We start from the raw sequence: 22,274 nt of genomic DNA, 5'->3' as shown, positions 1-22,274 counted from the left end.
GTATTTTTGAAAAATGTATTTTATTCCTTAAGGATTAGCTAGTCACTTATTTTTGAGTGGCTTAGATAATCGTGTGTGTATGTGATTAGTCCTATAAAAATAAACTATTCTCATAAATAGTGTGTTACCAAATAAAAGAATAGCTATACCTAGGATTAGCTAGTCCATTCTAAGGATCTATTCTGCAAACAAAACGGGGTCGTAGTTCCTTGTTAGGATTATAGCCTGGAATATATTTTCAACCCACATCTAATTGAACTGGAGAGACCATTGTTCACATCGGTGTTGTATAGAATGGATTGTAACCTATGCCCAAAACTCGGATGAATAAATTTTTTATCAATAAAACATTTTCAATTGACAGCTTGGGTTTAAATAAAACTTTTAAAATTTATTTGGAAAAAGTTCACATCCTCTCTTCAAATTATTACTCAATTGACAATGTCTCATTAAATAACAAAAATGTCCTTAATAAGATAAAAATAAAAATTCTAAAAGTGAAAAAAATATCAAATAAAAAATACCATTAATAACCATATTCACATGTATCTTCACTGTAGACTCTCTTTGGAGAGGATGAGATCTCTAAGTCTTGTTCTTCATGGAATACGGTTGGGAGGCAAACAATGAAGTCATATACCAGTTAATTGATTTCATTAGGGTGTTACATTAATATAGTGCATCAACATGATTTTTGGCTTTATTTACTTGTCAGAACCCTATTGCATGATGTTGCATGTGATAAAAATTGAGTTCACTACATATTCACATGTTTCACGCTTACTACTTACTCACTAATTTGTGGACTTACATTTTGTCTTTCAACCTACAAAACATCTTTGTTTTATAGCGGACCCGAGTTTAGATTATGATGCACATGGGCCCGCCTGAGGAATTGGACATGTTTACTTATGTCCCCTACCTATTTGGTATGGCGGAGGTGTTTGAGATGCCTTGGTTGGGTTTCCTGTGTTGGTGGTACCAATATTTCACTGTAGATTGGTGAGGATTTAGTATTTATTTTTGGAAAAAATAAATAATGTTTAAAAATTTACAATGTACCCTCGTAAAGTTTCAAAAATTTGCAATTCGAACTATATGTTAGTTATTGCCGTATGAGAAGACGGAAAGTTTACTACGTGACACTCACGTGATTTTTTTGGGCTTATTCTCCCCAAATTGCCCTCAACGAAGGGTGGAAATTACTCAAATGAGTTTCAAACAAGCAACATAAGTTGAAGCTAGGTCGAAAGTCGTGGCCCGGCGCCATGCACAAACGTGGCTACCAATGCGAAACCCCACAGTTGCACCCCATTTGGGTAAAAATTGGTCAAATGATTTATTCTTAGGGTAAGTGGTAATTATAATCACTTTCAAGCAAGCGGTATTCTAATATCATTATGGTACTTTAATTTGGAGAATATTTATATTTTGAGCTTGGATCTCTATTATCGAGAATATTATTTTTTGTCTGATTTCTATTATCGAATATTTTTGGTCGAATTATGTATTAATTTCGAATGATTTATAAAGTGGTTTATGCTAGGCTTTTAATTTTATCAAAGAGGATTCCAAAGTGTTAAAAGATTATTATTCCGACTAAGGTGGATTTTGGAATTTTATTTTGTGAGTCGTCCACCATATGGCAAGTAATTAGATAATTACCAGGAATAACGATGAAAAGGCGGGCGCTTAATTAATAACCGCCCGCTAACCGTTAACCACTTTTGAATGCGGTTAGTAAAAATCGCTAACTGCTTTTGTGTTTAAAATTATATATATATATATATATATAAACGATGTCGTATGTAGTATGATATTATCGTATTACTATAGAAATGACATCATTTTGTTTTGTTTTGTCTTTTTTTTTTTTTTTTTTTTTTAACAATATTTTTTCTTTTAAAAAGCGATTAGCAATTATTAGAGTTACTAACTGCTAACCACCGGTTAACCGCCTAGACGATTAATGGATTTATTAACTGTCTAGGTGGTTTTTGCCAATAACTGCTAACCGTAACCGATATTTTACCCCTAAGCAGGAACTACCTCTAGAAAGCCTTACACCAATTCTAAAAAAGGCTGGCCTCTACAACCCTAAAAGCTTTATCTATTGAGTCTTTTTTTTTTTTTTCTCATAATTATTTACTGACTTAAGCATCTAAGATTCTAGATTCCTGCGAGCTGACATTATACCAGTGACCACTTTGGTTAATTTGCAAGAACCCATTGTCCAATCTACACGTGCGAAAATCTGCATATATATTCGAGTTGGCACGATTGAAATAACGTGACAATTAGAATCTGATTTCTATTTGTGGAATGGGATTCACTAAAATGGCCTGGTGAATTCAATTCTCCACCAGCTGGTGATCATGTAAAGGGGATTAATTCTTTATGTTTTTGGTATATCTTTCCACTTGCAATAATTAATATAAACACAAAACTTGGTCTTTTAGTCCTCACTCCCAACCAACTATCTCAAGGTGTTTATACTCTATTGTGGGAAATTTAAGGTGAGTCCAACACTTAACTAGTACTTCTCTCACAATGAGGCCGGATGCAAATATTTAGGTCACAAAATTAAAGTTACTTTTGAATTAATGCAGGTTATGTCAACCTCACAAGTTGATATTGTTGTGGAACCCAGTTTGAAAAGCCCACATCATTTTCCTGATGATCAAGTTGAATGTCCAACTTCAAAGATGCACAGTAATTTCGTTTTCTCCATTTTTCTTGTGCTGAAAATGCAATATGTTAAAGTATTGAGATAAAGTGATTAAATTTATCTTTGTCTACCCGCTTAAATTCTTGGGCCAAGTAGTTAGGAATGGAGCCAGCTTTGAATTTAGGAGGACCAAGGGCCAAAATTTTTGTGGAGAAGGACCAATTGGCAAAAATACCTTAAATTATCATTATTATTATTTTTAACCTTAATTTTTTTTTTTTGCCTTATAATTTTGGGGAGGAGGGGGGGACCATGGCCACTACCGGTCCCACCCTAAATTTGTCCCTACAAGTAGAGACGGAGGGAGGGGGGGACCGGGATAGGCCATGGTCCCGACCCAAAATAAGGAAAAAAAATTTATAAGTAAAAAAAAAAAAAAAAGAAATAAAGTAAAATAATGTTTTAAGTTTAGTCATTTGGCCCCCTCTAAAAAAAAAATTTGGCCCAATTTTTAGATTTTTTGGCCATATCCAATAAAAACTTTTGGCCCTATTCTTAATTTTTTTGGGTCATATCCATTAAGTTTTTTTATTTTTGGTCCTTACTTTCAAATGTTCATTTTTTAGCCCTTACTTTCAAATGCTCACCATTTTTGGTCTTTACGGTAGTTTTAGTTCATAAAAAACAACCAAAATAATTTTTTTTAATAAAAAATTCTAAAGAACCAAAAAAAATAAATTTTGGTTGGCCCCCTCCCATAAAATTTCCTGGCTCCGTCTCTGCCTACAAGTAGTGATTTAATGAGTTGATTCCGTTAATTCACCTTCAATTTATATAAATACTTCACATGTTGGGTCTTACATTTTAAAAGGAAATTTGAACCTAGACGTGATGGAGAGTGTTAAAGTATTGAGTACATTTATGGTGATTTAACATGTTATACTATATATATTATTTGAGGTTTACAACTACAGTCACACGAATCAGAGACCTAGAGCTAGTTTAGCCTTTAACCTTTGTTTAAATGTGGGGGGGGGGGGGGGGGAGGGGGGGGGGATAGAGGTGCATGTATGTATGGTCCATGCAGAACCAAATTGATCAAAAGAAAATCTAAATTATTATTTTCTGTACACATGTAGTAAAACTAGATGGGATTCATCATCGCTGTTTCAAGTGTTAACTGGAGGGATTAAAAAAAAAAAAAAAGTGTTAATTGGAGGTTAAGGGTTCGTTTAAGTATGCGATTTGGAATTCTGTGATTTAAAAACGCAGTTAAGCGTTTGAAAAAATTGCAGTTTGACTTTTGAAATCTCAGCTTAACCTTTAAAATTGAGCGTTTTCAAAAAAATGTCATTTGCTTACCTTTTGAAAATGCATATTTTCGGCGTTTTCAAATCACTTTTTTTTTTTTTTTTTTTTTTTTTTTTTTAACGTAATATCAAATGATCCATTTTCTACAATTTAGTTTAAAATTACTTTTTTTTTTTTTTTTGTCGTCTATAAAATCATAATTTCAAACGCACCCTTAGTTTAATTTCCTACACCATCTATATCTGCTTAATTGGCTTTTTTGCTTCTTCCATGGGGAAGCTAGCTAGCTAGGAGTAATAGTGTAAAATAGGAAAAAAAAAAAAAAAAAATTAGAAACTTGTTGTATACTGCTTTTAACAAATAAAATAATAAAAAGGAAAAAAAAATACACATACTTACCTCAAACTAATAGATAATTTGCAATGTCTTACAAACTATCCATTGAAATTTGAAGCAATCTCCCTCTCAAACTACCAAAAAAAAAAAAAAAAAAAAAAAAAGGAAAAAAAAAGTTGCAATGTATACCCTTTTATTCAAAAATGACAAAAATACTCTTACACAAATTTAGAAAAACATATAAAAATAAAATTAATACCAGTTTTGTTTTTATGAGAATTTTTAGGAATTTAGTTTTTTTGCAAGACAAAAATGATACGTTACAATATTTTAGTAGTTTGGAGGACATTAATTCAATTAAAAGCTTGGAAAAATATTACAAATCGTGTGATATAATATATATAGTGAATAAGAGTCTGATATTAATTAAGAAGTGCATGCGCAGGGAAAAAAAGAGAGGAGCACCGGGCCTTGTGTCTAGCAGCAATACAGGGTAACTGGGAAACTGCAAAGAGCTTCCTTAGTAAAGATCGAGGCATGCTTCATGCAAAGTTGACAAATGGAGAGGATACAGTTCTTCACATTGCCGTTACTGTAAAATGCATCCCTTTTGTGAAAGAATTGCTAGATTTTATGACTGCGGAAGAGGCAGGTATACTAAACTTTTATCAAGACACAGCCCTTTGTATTGCTGCTGTAGCTGGAATGATGGAAATTGCACAGTTATTGGTAGCGAAGAATAATGAGATGCCAATGATCCGTGGCACCAGGGGTTTGATACCACTTGGCATGGCAGCTGAAGCTGGACACAAGGAAATGGCTCAATATCTTTACCAAAACACTGATTTTTCCCGTCTAAATCGTAATGAATGGATTAGGCTCTTCTTCATTTCCCTTTCCAACAATCTCTATGGTATGACTACGTACCTTCATTGCAATATTTATATATGTTATGTGTGTTAAAGTAATGGTTAATTGAGTAAATTTATCTCTTACTATCAGCTTAAACTTTTGGAATAACTGATAATTTAACATGGTATCAGATCCAAATGTGCTGAGATTGAACCTTGACTCCGTCATAAATTCACCTTTGTGAGGTGGAGTGTTAAAGTAATGGTACAAAAATCTGATGTTAATCTATGTTAAGGATATAAATTGTTTAGAATAAAAGTTGATTTTTTATTATCTAAATCAAGGAATTTAGATAATATTTATTAACCCTAATTTAAATTAAGGATATATTTGTATTTGAAATATTTTAATTAAATCACATGTAAAACTCTATAAATATATCATATATGAAGGAAATATATAGCCTATTAAGGCTTTGATGTGTGAATGTAGGTTATATGCCGAACCACCTTAATCTCTGTGTTTATTCTATTTCCTTTCACTATTATTATTCCGCTTTTATATTTATGTGTTTCTATATCCTTAACAATCTACAATAAAAAATGTTGATGTCCATATCCATAGATATAGCATCGAAAATACTGGCTCAAGATCGAACAATAGCTTGTGAACGAGATGAGCATCAGAAAACAGCCTTGCATGTGTTGGCTCAAAAGGCTACAGACATTCCTAGCTCATGTACGTACGTTTTTCTAATCTCAAAGTATTATGTTTCAGTATTAATTGAGTACTAATACGTACTTACGAGGAATGTTACATTTATTCCCATTTTTTTACACAATTTTTTCAACTTTGTTTTTCTCAATTTCTTTGTTAAAGGTAATTAATCTAGTGACTTAATTAAATCCTTCATGTTTCTAGACTTCCAAGGCTTCTATAGGCAAGCTTCAATGTCAATAGTGGCTCACGAATTACTTGAAAGCATCTGGGAGCAAGTTCTGCAACGATCAAATGATGAGATTTCAGAACTAATAAATAATCCTTCAGGAGTACTTTTCGATGCTGCAAGGTCGGGAAATGCAGAGTTTTTAGCTGTACTTCTTCGCAAGTATCCTGATCTATTATGGAAAGTTGATGAAAAAGGGAGAAGCGTATTTCATGTTGCTGTTGTGCATCGACAAGTACATATATTTAATTTGATATATAACATACAAGCCATGAAGGATTACATAGTAGGAAATATTGATAAGGATGGTAACAACATGTTGCACTTAGCCGGAATGTTGCCGGATGTCGAAAGACTTGGAGCACCACGTGCAAACCTTCAGATGCAACGAGAGTTATTGTGGTTTAAGGTAATTATGTAATGTATATTATTTTTCTAATATCAATAAAATTGTGTTGAACTTTTTCTGATCTTATCATTGTAGGAAGTGGAAAAGATTGTCAGACCTTCGCACAGGAATATGAAAAATTCAAATGGGGAGACACCCAGAGAAATATTCAACGATACACATAAACATTTGCTTAAAGTAGGGAAAGAAACGATGAAGGATACATCCAATTCATGCATGATTGTAGCAACTTTGATTTCTACAATGGTGTTCGCTGCAGCCCTCACTGTGCCTGGTGCCAGCAGTAATATAACAAACACTCCATTTTTCAGTAAAGACCAGTGGTTTACGATTTTTATCCTCTCAAATGCGCTATCACTCTTCACTTCGGCAGCTTCAATAGTCTTGTTGCTTTCTCTTCTTACTTCAAGCTACGCAAAAAATGAGTTTGTCACTTCACTGCATGCAAGGTTGATGTTCGGCCTCACAACACTCTTCTTTGCTATAACAACCATGGTCTTGGCCTTTATTGCTGCCATCTTTCTAATCTTCGACTACAAATTGGTTTGGGTTCCATATCTCCTTGCCTCACTAGCCAGTGCCCCTGTGATTTTGTTTCTTGGGTTACATTTTAATCTTTGGGCTGACTTGATCCGCTCCTATTACTGGTCTAAGTTTCTGTTCCAGCCGAGCAAGTACAAAATTTTCGAGTTAGAATTTTGAGTTGTATGAGTGTTTTCAGTACTAATCCTATTAGTTGTTGTAAGCAATGTGGATAGTTCCTCTCAAAACAAAAATACCAATAAAAGCATGAAAAATTGCTTATAAACAGATTGTTCAACATCCATTTTACTAGCTACTGCTATTCATCAATGGTAACAAATAGGAGGTCCTCCTCATGGAAAGAATTATCTTCATTTCTATATAATATGCTATTCTCTTTATTTAAAATAAATTTGTTTCATAATTATCTCTACTAGCTAGCCTTTTGGGAAAAGTCTGCATACTCCTTTCAAACTAACACCTAATTGACAATGTCATTTCTTTTAAATGATAAAAAAATTGATAGTATCCCCCCGAAGGTGAGAAAAAAAGACAAAAATGACCACAATTTTTTCAGTAAGACAAAAATACTCTGATAAATTTGGGAAAAAAAAATAACAAAAAAATTTAATTTTTTTCTTTAAGAAAAAAAGTTTAAAATTTAAAATTTCCACACCCAAGTATTTTATTTTATTTTAAAAAAAAATTAGTCTTAGTTTTTATTATATTTTATTAAGCATATTTTTGTCATTGGCTTGGTGACATTGAAATTTTTGGTAGTTTGCAATGGACATCGTCTCAACTGAAATATTGGGAGGAACATTGTTAAGAAATATTGTTAATTAGGTGTAAGTTTGGGGTAATGTGGAGTTTTCTCTTTTTTAAAAAAATAAAAAATAAAAAATAAAATACTTGTCTCTAATAAAAAAAATGGGTGAAGTGTCATTTTTGTACTTGGGTTTTAAAGACTTTAGTTTTTTCCACTTAGGTTTCATTTTGTATCATCCATGTTACCTCATTTATGGCTAAATACAAATATGGTACCTTTGTCCATCTTCGGTTAATAAAACTAACGGATTTTCATGTCAAATCAATCACAACGTGCCATATATCATATGCTTGAATAAAAAAACAAATTCAAAAACTTTTAAAATGAATAAAAAATAAATATTATTATTATTATTATTATTTTTTTGAGGGGTGATTCGAGCCACGTCTTTGTGCCAATGGGGATGGTCTGCCACCCCAAGCCATCTTGGCCATTTGGGGGTAGCTGAGCAACAGTTCCCGAAGGCCGGTATGAGGGTGGCTGAGCAACCCCCCATGGCATTGATTTTACAATGTCAAAGTGCAAAAGGACTAATTTTTGTTTTGTTTTGTTTTAAAGAGTTTTCTAAAAAAACAAAAGTGTGTTAGTAGTGGGGTTACATCTAATGATGTGTTTAGATAACTGCTATTTAAGAAGAGTTTTCAACATTTGAGAAGCAACGATACTTTTTCAGAAATTTTCCGAAAAAACCCTATGTCTTTTGACTCTTCAATGACAACAATGATGTAATTGAATTTGGAATCTAATGAATGGATGATTTTCTTCAACAAACCTTGTATAATTCAAATACTCACCATATATATACCTTTTTAGTTGGTTTACATTAGCCGAGACTTAGAGAAAATAATATAAAATTGTTTAGATTCTTTCCAAAGAAAAGCTTCAAACTCATCTCGCACAGTTTGAAGTTGAGAACTTTCTTCACTTCCAACTCATTGGTAAGAGTTTTGAAGAATCTCCCAAAAATCTTGTGATCCCAATTAAGATTGCCTTCATATGGATACACCAATGATCATAGTTGTCCTTGATGACCCAAGGCATTTGAAATGGAATCATTCCATTTGCCATTTTCTTTTCTCACCACCATAAGTGGCTCTATTACCACTTGGTCCACTTTGTTGGAAATCAAGAGGGCTAAAACACACTCAACATTCTAACAAAGACAGAAGAAGATAAAGAGATGAAAATAATTTCTTGTACTACGCGTTTGCATGAGGAAAAGAAACCAAAAAACACACAGAAAACGAAAGAAGCAGAGCAGAGTAGGTTGATTGAGGGCGTGGGTTATGCTGTCTTTGCACATTGCTCTTCGCAAGTTGTTCTTATAAGCAGATTAAATATAAGGTCACGTGTTTTTCATCTGAAATCTTTATTTCTGAAAGTGTAATATAAAATTGTGTTGGAGGCAACCTTGATTAATTTATTTATTTCTTCTTCTTCGTCTTCTGGTTCATGGATTCTTCATACCAATGCTATCACCTTTACTGTCTACTGATGAAGACATGGAAGTTTCCTATGTACCCTGACCATCGATGACTGCTCTACCTTGCAGCAATGACCAATAATATTGTTCATATTAGGGATATTTCCCGCCCCTGGGCCAGCAGGGGAATAAACAAACTTGGGCCATATATTAGCCCAAATAACTAAGATAGGTCATATGGGTCATGGTTCCAAGCATCGGATGCCTGGAGGGTCTAATTCATCCGGGAGAATAATACCCAAAAACTACACTACATCTAGGACAAAGACGAGCATATACAATGGCCCGTGAAGCGAGATCATTAACACCCGAAAAATAATTACCTAGATTATGGGTATTCGGGACAAAATTGACAGCTGGATAGACAACTGACAAGGAATAAAAGTCTTCATTAAGAAATTATAATAACATAGGTCACACCGGCCTATGTAGGACATGTCCCCCTACGAATTATTCTATTTACCCCTAAGGATTATTTAGACTTGGTTGTATTATATATTAAATAAATAGATTAATGGGTAATGAGCCGGAGCACAAGGAGAAAGAAGAATGATGGAGGGGCGGTCAAAAAAGAGAAGAAAGAGAGATGTCTTAGGAATAGTAAAAACTTTGTTCGAGAGTAAAATAACTATTTTGACCTTCCTAAAAGAAGAGGATTTGAAAAGTTGTTTGTACATTTTTGGTCTTTTGCTTGCATTATTTTTGAATAATTGACCCCTGCTATGTTTCCTGCCCTTTTCACTTTCTTATTTATTCACCGGATCTTTCCTATTCTTTTTCCTTTCTTCTTTTTCTCCTCCCTTTTCCCCACGCGTCCCACCAGGCCACCGACTTCAATATTTTTCTATTTCTTTCCTCTTCTATGTGTATTTTTCTTCTTTCTGTTGTGTCAATTGTGAAACAGAGAGAACGAAAATCAATCATAGAGAGAGAGATTGAGCGGGAGAGAGCTTGCGAGAGCAGAGACAGCGGGAGAGAGACCGTTCGCTGGCAGGGTTGTCTCCCTTCGGAAACGAAGGTGGTGGTCTCCGGTGGGGGTTGTCTTGCTCAGAAAACGCCGGCTATTTGACTCCGGCTCCAACTCTCTCAACAGATCCGGCGGTTGGGCTCCGACAACGGCGGTTTGGGTCCGGCCAGGTGAGACCAACTTCAAATGATTTTCTAATTTTTGCGATATTTGCTGTGAATTATTGTTCAATTTGCTTTAATTTGACATCCATTTGTGTTTTAATTTTTTGATGATTGTCTCACATATCTGGTGCTCGCTCTATCTGACCACTCTATGTCTCAGGTTTGAATTGCTTTTTATTATTATTTTTTTTTTTTATGTTTGCGTCTTGTTAGAGTTCAATTTTTTTTTTACTTGCGTATAGGGGTGGGCACGGGTCGGGGCGGGGCGGGTATCCCCATTTTTCTCACCCGCCCCGCACAGTGCGGGTTCTGCAAATTCCAACCCGCCACCCGAGCACAAGCAAGAAAATCCGCGCGGGTTCGGGTGTTGCGGGGCGGGGTAGATCGGGGCGGGTTTCGCGGGTTGGGTTTTCTCTTCCTCAGATCCTCTCCTTTCTTTCCTCCGCCGGCTTGTCTTCTTCTTTCTCTCTTTTTCGTTTCATCTCTTCTGCAAATTTCTTCTCCTCCTAAACAAACCCAAGTTACACAACCTACATCAGAACCCTTGAATCAAACATAAACCAAAGAACTTGGAATTAAATCTGGACGAGGGAGAAAAACAATTTGAAATCTAGACTAAAAACTTGAGATCTCTTGAGAGAGAGAAAAAAACCTGGATCGTGGTCTCGAGGTGGGAGCGGCACACTAGCCCATGGCCGGAGGATGTCGAGCGGCGGCATAGATGAAGGGCGGCATAGACGAAGAGAGAAGGAGATGAGAGATGGAGAGAGAACAAGAGAGAAGATAGAAGCGTGAGAGACGAGAGAGAGGAGAAAGTGAGAAACGGCGCTAGCTAGAAAAATATGTTAGGGTTAGGGTTTTTTATGTTTTATAGCTATGTGGGGTTGGGCGGGGCGGGGCGCGTACCCGCAAGAAAAAGATTTCAAAACCCGCGACCCGCCCCGCCCCGCGCGGGTTGGGGAAAATCCACCCGTACCCGCAAAAATACACTCAAAATCCGCGCGGGGCGGGGCGGATCGGGGCGGGGCGGGGCGGGTTTGCGGGTTGGGCGGGTTTTTGCCCAGCCCTACTTGCGTATGTCTCTTTGTGATTCACTCTGTTGCTTATCTGTAAAGCCTAGTAATTCCAGCTCCAAAGAAGATTACTCTTTTGTTAATTTATTCAAACTTCCCCTTTTTTTTTTTGGCGTAAAATATTTTTTGTCGGAAAATATTTTCAGAGAACTCATTTTACATGAAAACATTTTTCTGCGATTGGTACGCACATGAAAAATCACAAATATTTTTTATATTTTTATTTAATCATATTAACTTATAAAATGAAATTTTTATTCCCAACATAAAAATACTAATACACATTAATTTAAAAAATAAAACTAAAAATTATGTTTCATTAAAATATACAAATTAACTAACAATAATTTAGTGGCCCAAGTGGTGGAGGCCTTGGTCTTAAGGTTTGCTCTCTTCAAGGTCCAAGTGTTGATTTAATCAGTTCCGTGTAGGAAAACTTCTGAGGGTGCGGTGCATGGGATCGGAGTTTACTTTGCAGGGTGAGTTCGAAGGGCCCTGCCTTAGAGAGGTTCCCCGACATAAAAAAAAAAAAAAAAACAATAATTTAGTGTTTAATATGATTTTGCGTACATACCAAATACCGTAAAATGTTTTCTAGGAAAATGTTTTTCGACGTTGGGGACCCGATCAGGACCCACCTAATTTTCGTTACATGCCAAATATCGGAAAATGTTCTTTTAAAAATCATTTTCAAGGGAAATGTTTTATGCCAAAAATATTTTCTGACTAGTCTCGGGTGGGTTTTGTGCAAGTTTCGGTCAAGTCCCAGGTAGGTCCTGGTCAAGTCCCGATCAAGTTCCGGGCAGGTCCCGGTGAGGTCCTAGGCAGGTTTCAAGCGGGTCCTAGTCAAGTCCGGGGCAGATCCAGTTGGGTCCCAGGTGGGTACCATTCAAGTCCCAGGCGGATCCTTGGTAGATCTCGGCGGGATCCTGAGTGAGTCCTAGTTAAGTCTTGGGCGGGTCCCGGGCAAGTCCTGGTCAAGTCCCAGGCAGGTCCCGGGCAGATTCGGTTGGGTCCTGGTCAAGTCCCGGCTGGGTCTCGAGCGAGTCTCGGGCAGGTCCCGACAAGGTCCCAGTCAAGTTTTGGGCAGGTTCCATCGGGGTCTCGAGCAGGTCCTGGGCGAGTCCTTGTCAAGTCTTAGGCGGGTCCCGGGCAGGTCCGGTCGGGTCCTGGGCAAGTTCCGGTCAGGTCCTCGCAGGGTTTTGGGTAAGTCCAATCGGGTCCCGGTCAAGTCTCGGTGGGGTCCCAGGCGGGTTCTGGTCAAGTCTCGGGCACGTCCCGATCGGGTCTTGGGCAGGTCCCAACGGGTCACGGGCAGGTCCCGGGCGATTCCCAGGCAAGTCCAGTCGAGTCCCGGGCAGGTCCCGACGGGATCCTGGGCAAGTGCCAGCGGGGTCCCACTCAAGTCCTAGCAGGGTCTCGGTCAAGTCCCGGTGGGGTCTCGGGTAGGTCCCGGTCAAGTCCTTGCAAGGTCATAGACGGGTTTTGGCAGGGTCCGTCGATTTGAGAATGAAATGTTTAAAGTCGAAAAACGGTTTATAGTTTTAAACTGTAAACCATTTTTTTAAAATTAAAGAACCGTAAACTATTTTTCAAAAATTAAAAAAGAATTTTGGGTTAAAGAGAAAATATTTTCCTTTGACTATTATTTTATGTCGCACCAAATACCTGAAAATACAGAAAACATTTTTCGTAAATCATTTTACAACGAAACAAATAAATCATAAGCTTCAAAAGAGATCACATGTTAATTCTTATATGCATGTTGTTCGGGTTAATACTCGCAGATTGATCTAATTATTTTGCATCTTCTTGATTTATACAAATTGTTAATTATTATTGTTAAATATATTGGAGAGTGGAAGGAGGAGAGAGAGTGAGAGCATATAAGGACGACATTGTATTAAGTAGTATATGAATTGTGTATACAGAGACTTCTATTTATATAGAGGTTATGAGTGATAAGCAAGAAACCCTAAATTAATTAAGGTAAGGAATAAACCTTAATAGGAAAGACAATAAACCCTAAATGTTCTAATATCTCCCTTCAAACTCAAGGTGTAAACTTGAATTTGATAAAAATAAAGGAAAACAACGAGGATTTTTCTTTTTTTTTTTTGGGTCGCCGAAAAAGTTGCCGAAGTAGTGGTCGTTGGCCAAGGACGGCGGCAGCATGCGGCTGCTGGCTGCCGGCAATGACTACTGGAGGACTTGGGTCAACTGGATGGACTTGAGACTTGGATTGGACCCTTATAGGATAGGTTAGATTGGGTCGGTTATATAGGCCAAAATTGGCCAAAACCTCTGGACCAATGAATATGGTTTGACCCGGTTTGTTATTAGGAGCCCATGTATGGGCTGAAACCTGCTGGATCGGGTATTAGTTGGATTGGGTATGAGCCCATGCTGTGCTTTGCCACTTCTTCAAACGTCGTGCCAGATCAGAAATTGAAGCAGCACCCTGGATACTGCATGCCAAGAAATTATTTATGGCGTGAGTATCAATCCTATCCGCCAATAAGGTTTGATCTCGAGGAGTTGCAAGACCTCTAGCCACAACCGCTGCAGTCGAATTGTGAAGTATAATCGTGAATGGTGATATGATGATTATAAGATAAAAGTTGGCTGCCATATGTCGGGGTGTACAGTAGGCACGTCGGGGTGTACATCAGGTACGTCGGGGTATACAACAGGCATAACATTGAGTTGTATTGCTGGCACAACATTTAAGTTGATGTTGTTTATCGAAGATGATGATGCAGCCATTTGTGGAGTTTAAGAAAAAGTTTGAAGGAGAAGAAGTATTGAGAATAAGTGTGCAGAAGAGACTGAACGTCAGAGGCAGAATGGATTTCTGTGTTTCAGGACAAAGTAGGCGAATGGTTCTTAAAGAAAAATTTTCACTTTAGGTAAATCTACAGTAAACAACAAACGACAGGAGACCTCGGGCCGTGAATGATTATTTTTTTGTCAAAAGTTCGCGTTGATTTTGGATCGTCTACCCCTCGTAATTTTGACCACACCACTTTTCACTTTTGAACAACGTTTGACGCTTAATTTTAAATTTACTGTTCACTCAACGACTTTGTAATCGCACGTGGACAACCAAATTAAGAGCGAAGGTCTTGCAAGGTCAATAAAAGAAAAAGAGAGACAGATAGTCCTGCCGTGCTCCAAATATAAGGGCTTGATAAGCATTTCAGGACATGATATGTATGTGACTTCTTTCAGAGGCTTCCGAGACATACACATCGAGTGTTCTCTATCTTCTATCATGTAAGATCACTAAGAAAAGAGAGATATTTAGCCTGAAAAGCATGATCAAGGATAATCTCGCTTCATCAGGATATGATCAAGGATAATCTTACTTCAATGGTTTACTTTTAAGAGTATAAGGTGTTGGTGAATCAAGTCCTGACGCTACATTTTTCTCTTGATAAGTGAGGATAAGGGGTATGAATTTATAAGACATGCGCTGCAATGGATGGAAGGCCATTAGTAGAAAATCTCAAGTGATGGAGTATGAACAAAAGACATGCGTAGCAATGGATAAGGGGTATGAATTTATACAAAGGATTCTGGAGTGTGAACGAGCGCGTGTGGTGCGCGTTGGCATGACAATTCAATTCGGCCACCCACGCGTGATTACAAAGTCGTTGAGTGAACAGTAAATTTGAAATTAAGCGTCAAAAGTAATTCGAAAGTCAAAAGTGGTGTCGGTTGAAATTATGAGGGGAGACACGATCCGAAATCAACAGGAACTTTTGACAAAAAAATCATTTGCGGCCTGAGGTCTTCTGTCGTTTGTTGTTTACTATAGATTTACTTGAAGTGAAAAATAATAGAATCGTGAAGTATAATAGATTTACTTGAAGTGAAAAATAATAGATTTACTTGAAGTGAATCTGAAATCGTGAAGTATAATAGATTCGTGAATGGTGATATGATGATTATAAGATAAAGGTTGGCTGCCATATGTCGGGGTGTACAGCAGGCACGTTGGGGTGTACATCAGTTACGTTGGGGTATACAACAGGCATAACATTGAGTTGTACTGCATGCACAACATTTAAGTCGATGTTGTTTATCGAAGATGATGATGCAGCCATTTGTGGAGTTTAAGAAAAAGTTTGAAGGAGATGGAGTATTGGGAATAAGTGTGCAGAAGAGACTGAACGTCAGAGGCAGAATGGATTTCTGTGTTTCAGGACAAAGTAGGCGAATGGTTCTTAAAGAAAAACTTTCACTTTAGGTAAATATACAGTAAACAACAAACGACAGGAGACCTCGGGCCGCGAATGATTATTTTTTTGTCAAAAGTTCGCGTTGATTTTGGATCGTCTGTCCCTCGTAATTTTGACCACACCACTTTTGACTTTTGAACAACGTTTGACACTTAATTTCAAATTTACTGTTCACTCAACGACTTTGTAATCACACGTGGACAACCAAATTAAGAGTGAAGATCTTGCAAGGTCAATAAAAGAAAAGGAGAGACAAATAGTCCTGTCGTGCTCCAAATATAAGGGCTTGATAAGCATTTCAGGACATGATATGTATGTGACTTCTTTCAGAGGCTTCCGAGACATACACATCGAGTGCTCTCTATCTTCTATCATGCAAGATCACTAAGAAAAGAGAGATATTTAGCCTGAAAAGCATGATCAAGGATAATATTGCTTCATCAGGATATGATCAAGGATAATCTTACTTCAATGGTTTACTTCTAAGAGTATAAGGTGTTGGTGAATCAAGTCCTAAAGCTACATTTTTCTCTTGATAAGTGAGGATAAGGGGTATGAATTTATAAGACATGCGCTGCAATGGATGGAAAGCCATTATCAGAAAATCTCAAGTGAAGGAGTATGAACAGAAGACATGCGTAGCAATGGATAAGGGGTATGAATTTATACGAAGGATTCTGGAGTGTGAATGAGCGCGTGTGGTGCTCGTTGGCATGACAATTTAATTCGGTCACCCACGCGTGATTACAAAGTCATTGAGTGAACAGTGAATTTGAAATTAAGCGTCAAAAGTCATTCGAAAGTCAAAAGTAGTGTCGGTTGAAATTATGAGGGGAGACACGATCCGAAATCAACTGGAGCTTTTGACAAAAAAATCATTTGCGGCCTGAGGTCTTCTGTCATTTGTTGTTTACTATATATTTACTTGAAGTGAAATATTTTCTTTAAGAACCACTCACCTGCTTCTTCCTAAAACACAGAAATCCATCTGCCTTTGACGTTCAGTCTCTTCTGCACACTTATTCCCACTACTTCATCTCCTTTAAACTTTTCCTTAAGCTCCACAAATGGCTACATCATCATCTTCGATAAACAACATCGACTTAAACGTTGTGCCTACGGTACAACCCAATGTTATGCCTGTTGTACACCTTGACGTGCCTGCTGTACACCTCGATGTATGACAGCCAACCTTTATCTTTGATAATTGTCATATCACTATTCACGATTTTATTATACGCCATGATTCGACTGCGGCGGTAGTGGCTAAAGGTCTCGCAACTCTGCGTGATCAAACCTTGTTCGCGGATAGGACTGATACTCACGCCATAAATAATTCCTTGGCATGCAATATCCAGGGTGCTGCTTCTTTTTTGATTTGGCACGATGTTTGAGTGTCAGAAATGCTGAGATCAAAATCTTAAGAAATGAAGTTGGGTCTTACAACAATTGCTCAAACACTATAAATAGAAACACGTGGATTTGAAGCGGGAGAATACAAAGCTAAAAAAGCTGGTGGTGTCTGTAGTGACCCAAGTAGGGTCGTTACAGTGTCATACGCAGATGACCTAGGAATAAAGGTGGTAGAAATGGACATGACTACCGAACGTCTGCAACTATAGCACGAAAAGCTCCGGGTCGATGTCAAGAAGTGTCGCACTTCTCTTCGCCCAAGCTCTAGCCAGGTCCTTCATTTGAAATAGTAATTCTTTTCGATAACTCAAATATATGAAATATCTACGATTCTGCTTATACTAAGTTCTCTCTTTGCCGAAGTAATCTATTGGAGCAGCTAAATTAAGGCACCCGCTCATTATTATTACCCGTTCTCTTTCTGTATCAACTCTAATCTACGATTTTTACTCATGCTAAGTTTTTTTATGTATCATGCAAAGATAATCTTCTTGAAAGGGTTTCGTGAAGATGCCCACCTACTTACGAGCTTTATTTATGCAATTCCTCTTGTACAGAACCTTTATTTATTTAATAAATTTCTTTTACTATAGTTATTTAATAAATTTCTTTTATTATTGTTATTATTATTGTTGTTATTATTATTCTGTTATCAATTAACTTCTTGATGTTTGCAATATTTATTACATAGAAAATAAAAAATAAAATATATGCCTATACAATAAATACATATTAAATATATCTATAATACCTTGTATATATGATATTGTATTTTCAAAATTAAATATCACAAAAATACATTACACTAGAAATCAAGCTCGTGCTTTGCACGTGAACTTTAACTAGTAGAAAGAAAAGGAAGAATTGGAAGAGTATTTGTTGTAATCTTGTCAATATTGGAATAAGATCATAAGAAGTGATACCTAGTGGAAGTAGGCTCATATGGGGCCGAACAACTCTAATTCTACTGTTGTGTTTGATTATTGTTCTTATCATCATTTACACTCCATAAAGCTATCAACTGAAAGCCCAAATTCACAAGAAAGCATGTAGTAACCCACCATGAGTTTAACTTCTATGCAGTCCTTGCACAAAACATGAGTTCCCACCATTCAAATGTTGACACCTTATCTTTGAACAAGAAGTTTCAAGAAAACAAAATGAGAATAAAACACCAGATTATACCAAATTTTCCCCTTGAAGAAGTTGTTGGAAAGATCGAGATGGCGAAGGTGTTCGAATCAGGGCCGGCTCAATGTTTTTTGGGGTTTTAGGCGAACCTTTTAAATGTGGCCTTATTTTTTTTTAATATTTATATATTAATTAAATAATATTTATTTTATTATTAGTATTATATTTAGACTTCTCATTTTTATTAATCCTTACAAAAATAAACACAACAATAAAAGAATCAAAATTTTTTTGATGAATCAATGCAAGAACCGCACCAAATCTCTGCTAAACACATGTTTCAAAACTGAAGCACACAAAAGCAAACTAACCAAAAAAAAATATCCACACCAGAAATATTATCAAGAACCCATACAAAATTATCAAAAACAATATATATATATATATATATAAAGTCCTGTTTAGAACTACTAGCATTATCTTTAGAAAACTCAGAAAGAAATTTGCCAATCTTCTCAAGGTCTGTTTGAGAAGTCTTTTGATATGAAAGTTTTGACAAATTAGGGAAGGATTCAGAAGCAAAATTGCCTTGCTCGATGATTCTCCTATCGTTAGTGATAGGGTCCTTATCATGAGTTTTGAAAGAGGAACACTTAACAACCATATTGTTGACATCAAGAAGAGTGTTTTTAGTAGGAGGATGGGAAGATCTGATGACAGATTTATCCTCTTTGACAAACTTCTTTTTGACAACGTTCAAATCATTTTCGTCCAAAAAATGTTTTTTAAGAAAATCGAAAAACAAAATGTGAGTTTGGGACTCGATCATAGTCTCGGCCCATTTGACCTTGATTTGATCTCGTTCCTTTTGAGAATATTTGGCACGGTAAGCATGCCGCAACTCACGATTTTCTTTTGAAGAAAAATCTTTGTTCAAAGCAGACCAATCAATGACAGAGAAGAAATCTCTGATATGAGCAGTGATAACATTACACTGATGAGGAAAACTCGAGGGAATAGGAGCAACAAAATCAGAGGCAGAAGGAGAGAGAGATCCACGATCGTCATCCGTTAGGGGATGATTTTTCGTAGAATAAAAAGCAGATGAAACTTGGGAATCGGTAGAAATTCCTTTGAGTTTCAAACCAGGATTAACTGTGGGATGAAGATGAGGAGAATCGTTAAAGGATTCGTCGACATCTTTATATCTACGACGGAGTCCTTCTGAGGTCGTAGAACCAGCAAAAGAATTCCTTCGTTTGTTAATCAACAGGGGACGTTCAATTCTGTTTGAATATCCCAAATCAGCAAAATTGATTTTAACAAATCCATCCATATACTGCTGGATGTAATCAAGATTAGAGGCATCGTTAACTACTCGAGAAGGTTTTGCAACACCTTCCAAAAGCCATTCGTTGGGGAGTTCAATCTCAGCCCATCGAATCATTTTTGGGGTTTTAATATGAGCATTCTGAGTAGAACTTTGAATCAACAGAGTCGATTCGCCTGTATTCTTAATCACAGCTCTTGGATCAAGATTTGTTTTCATCAACTTATAATAAATACGGTAGATGATAGCAACAGGATGGCTACCTTCTTCCATATTATAACCTGATGTGAGTATATTCAGCGTTAGTACTTTCAGAATATGAACATCGGTTAAACTCAGAGACATGTTTGGAAAAACATCAAAGTGGACAGGACCACCAAATAATGATGACTGAATTAAGCCGATAATGCTGGTTTTAAAATCAAGAAAACGAGCATCACGCAAACAAAGCAAAACAGAAGCATTAATACCAAGTCGAGTCAATGACTTGACTGCAACTTGGACAGAACCAATATGCAAAAATCTGTATTTTTTAGCAAGAGCATTATTAACAAAACGCTTGCTGAACAAGGTAATAGTCTGATTATTACCCAAAACCGGAAAGGTTTGTTCAACAGTTTTGACAGAATATTGAATCTTGAAAGAAGACTGAAACCAAGTAGTATTGTAGACATCCCTAGCGTCCAGCTTGGGAATGTTCCACTTACTGAAATCATTATCACCATCAGCCAAAATATTTTCATAGTTAACCACGTCCGGTGGCAAACTGGAATTAGAGCTAACAGAAGAATTAGATCTCCACATTATGACACACAAACTAAACTCAAAATCACTCACTGGGTGAAGTCTTAAAGGATCTCATCCTAGGTACTCACTCACTGGTAAACTTCCTAAGCATGTCTTCACTAAGTACTTGACTAGAACACGCAGACCCTTGGCCTAACATACAGGTTACGCAGACCCTTGGCCTAGCCCTCAGCACCTACTTAATGCCCTAACACGCCAAACCCAGGCTTTCAACGGGACTTACAGGTTCGCAAACTGAGGTGACGGGGTGGTAACTTGAAACTGTACTGACGGGGTGGTGAACTACAATCAAGGTGACTAGGATCTCGACACAGAGAAAGGATAACAGGTAATGAGAAAAAAGGAGGGGAGAAAGACTATTCACTCAGGGGGGGAGAAAGAGAGAAGATGTATAATCAAGGCAGCAAAGAGATCGACAACTCTCATGGCTCTGATACCAAAAGGGGGGAGGGTGGAAGCGCAGTATGCATATAGATGCAGGGGATGAGGGGAGGTGATAATAGATGCAGAAAATAAGCAGTTGAAAATCAAAGCAGTAGAACCGACCAAGATGGCGGTGTGACAATTGTATAATCAAAATAAACAACTGAAATTAAAACAGTTGATAAGATGGAATCAAAGAAAACAGATAATCGTTATAGATTATATGATAAAACCTTTACAGGAGTAAGCGTTAGGACTTACTGAAGTAATGGACAAGAAAGAAGAAGAAGAATCTGAAGGGGAAATGGATGGAGGCTAGAGTGTCTCAAGGAACCTCTCAAATAACCTCTGCCTTACAATGGGGGAGGGGAGCCCGTTTTGTTTAGCATCAAAAAAGTTTCTCATCTTGATTCTGAAGACTCCTCTCAAGAATCCACTGATTCTAACGTCAGAATTCTTGAACAAAACTTTGGTAAGATTGAAATGGATCTTAAACTCCAAAGGATCTTTAACGGATCTGTCAATCCTACGAAAGATTTTGAGTCTGCTTCCCCTGATAAATTTTACCATAAATGTATTAGCACTTGTTCTGTGCTAACCAAGCAAAGCGATGCTAAAACATCTCCTGAAAATACTTTGGAAAAATTTTCAAAACAAAAATCCAAAGCAGTTACAGTCTCAGATTTGAAATACGAGATTCGTAACATCAGGAAAGATATGGAAAATTTAAAAAGGAATAAGCAATCCCCTATTTCCATTTCTGAAAATTCCCATTCTGTCAGCTTAATAAACAAAGTTGTTCCTCCCAAATGGCATTCTAACGTGCATATCATTGTTTCTCCTGATTTTTCCCTTGATGTTGTTGCTTTGATTGATTCTGGTGCTGATTTAAATTGCATCCAAGAAGGATTAATTCCCAGGAAATATTTTGAAAAATCCACAGAACGGCTGCATTCAGCTAGTGGAGAAAAGTTAAACATCAAATATGAATTAAACAATGTTCATGTTTGTCAAAACAATGTTTGTTTTCATATCCCTACTGTTTTGGTAAAAAACATGACTGATAAAGTCATTCTTGGTTTGCCCTTTATTGCCATGCTTTACCCCATAACAATTGATGACACAGGTGTCTCAACTGTTAAAATGGGATTTGAAGTTAAATTTCCTTTTGCTACTAAATCTGAAATTGATAACGGTTGTTTAAATTTAGTCTCTGCTAAGCATAAACAACTCAATTTCCTCAAACAAGAATTAAGGTATAAGAAGATTGCTGAACAGCTCTCGGACGAGCTTTTGCAATCAAAAATTTCTGCGTTCAATACCTTGATTGTTGATTCTGTTTGTTCTGACCTTCCTAATGCTTTTT

General features: G+C 36.8%; 1 protein-coding gene across 1 annotated transcript; it reads left to right on the top strand.

Moving 5' to 3' along the window:
* Positions 1 to 2,612: 2,612 nt before the first annotated feature.
* Positions 2,613 to 7,224, top strand: LOC132169678 (uncharacterized). Its single transcript, XM_088512431.1, has 5 exons — positions 2,613 to 2,712; positions 4,761 to 5,228; positions 5,792 to 5,909; positions 6,060 to 6,522; positions 6,598 to 7,224. Exons 1-5 carry the CDS (start codon positions 2,613 to 2,615, stop codon positions 7,222 to 7,224), a joined length of 1,776 nt encoding a protein of 591 aa, XP_088368557.1.
* The last annotated feature ends 15,050 nt before the right edge of the window (positions 7,225 to 22,274 follow it).

Source organism: Corylus avellana, chromosome 1 (genome assembly GCF_965113065.1).
Source record: "Corylus avellana chromosome 1, dhCorAvel1.hap1.2, whole genome shotgun sequence".
Lineage (NCBI taxonomy): Eukaryota > Viridiplantae > Streptophyta > Magnoliopsida > Fagales > Betulaceae > Corylus > Corylus avellana.
This window is presented reverse-complemented; position numbering and strand designations above follow the sequence as displayed.

Excerpts from the sequence above, each read along its gene's own strand:
- LOC132169678 (XM_088512431.1), top strand. The coding sequence starts at position 2,613 with ATGTCAACCTCACAAGTTGATATTGTTGTGGAACCCAGTTTGAAAAGC. Across the intron at positions 5,229-5,791 it reads CCTTTCCAACAATCTCTATG|ATATAGCATCGAAAATACTG; the intron begins GTATGACTACGT and ends CCATATCCATAG. Across the intron at positions 5,910-6,059 it reads GACATTCCTAGCTCATGTAC|TGACTTAATTAAATCCTTCA; the intron begins GTACGTTTTTCT and ends TAATTAATCTAG.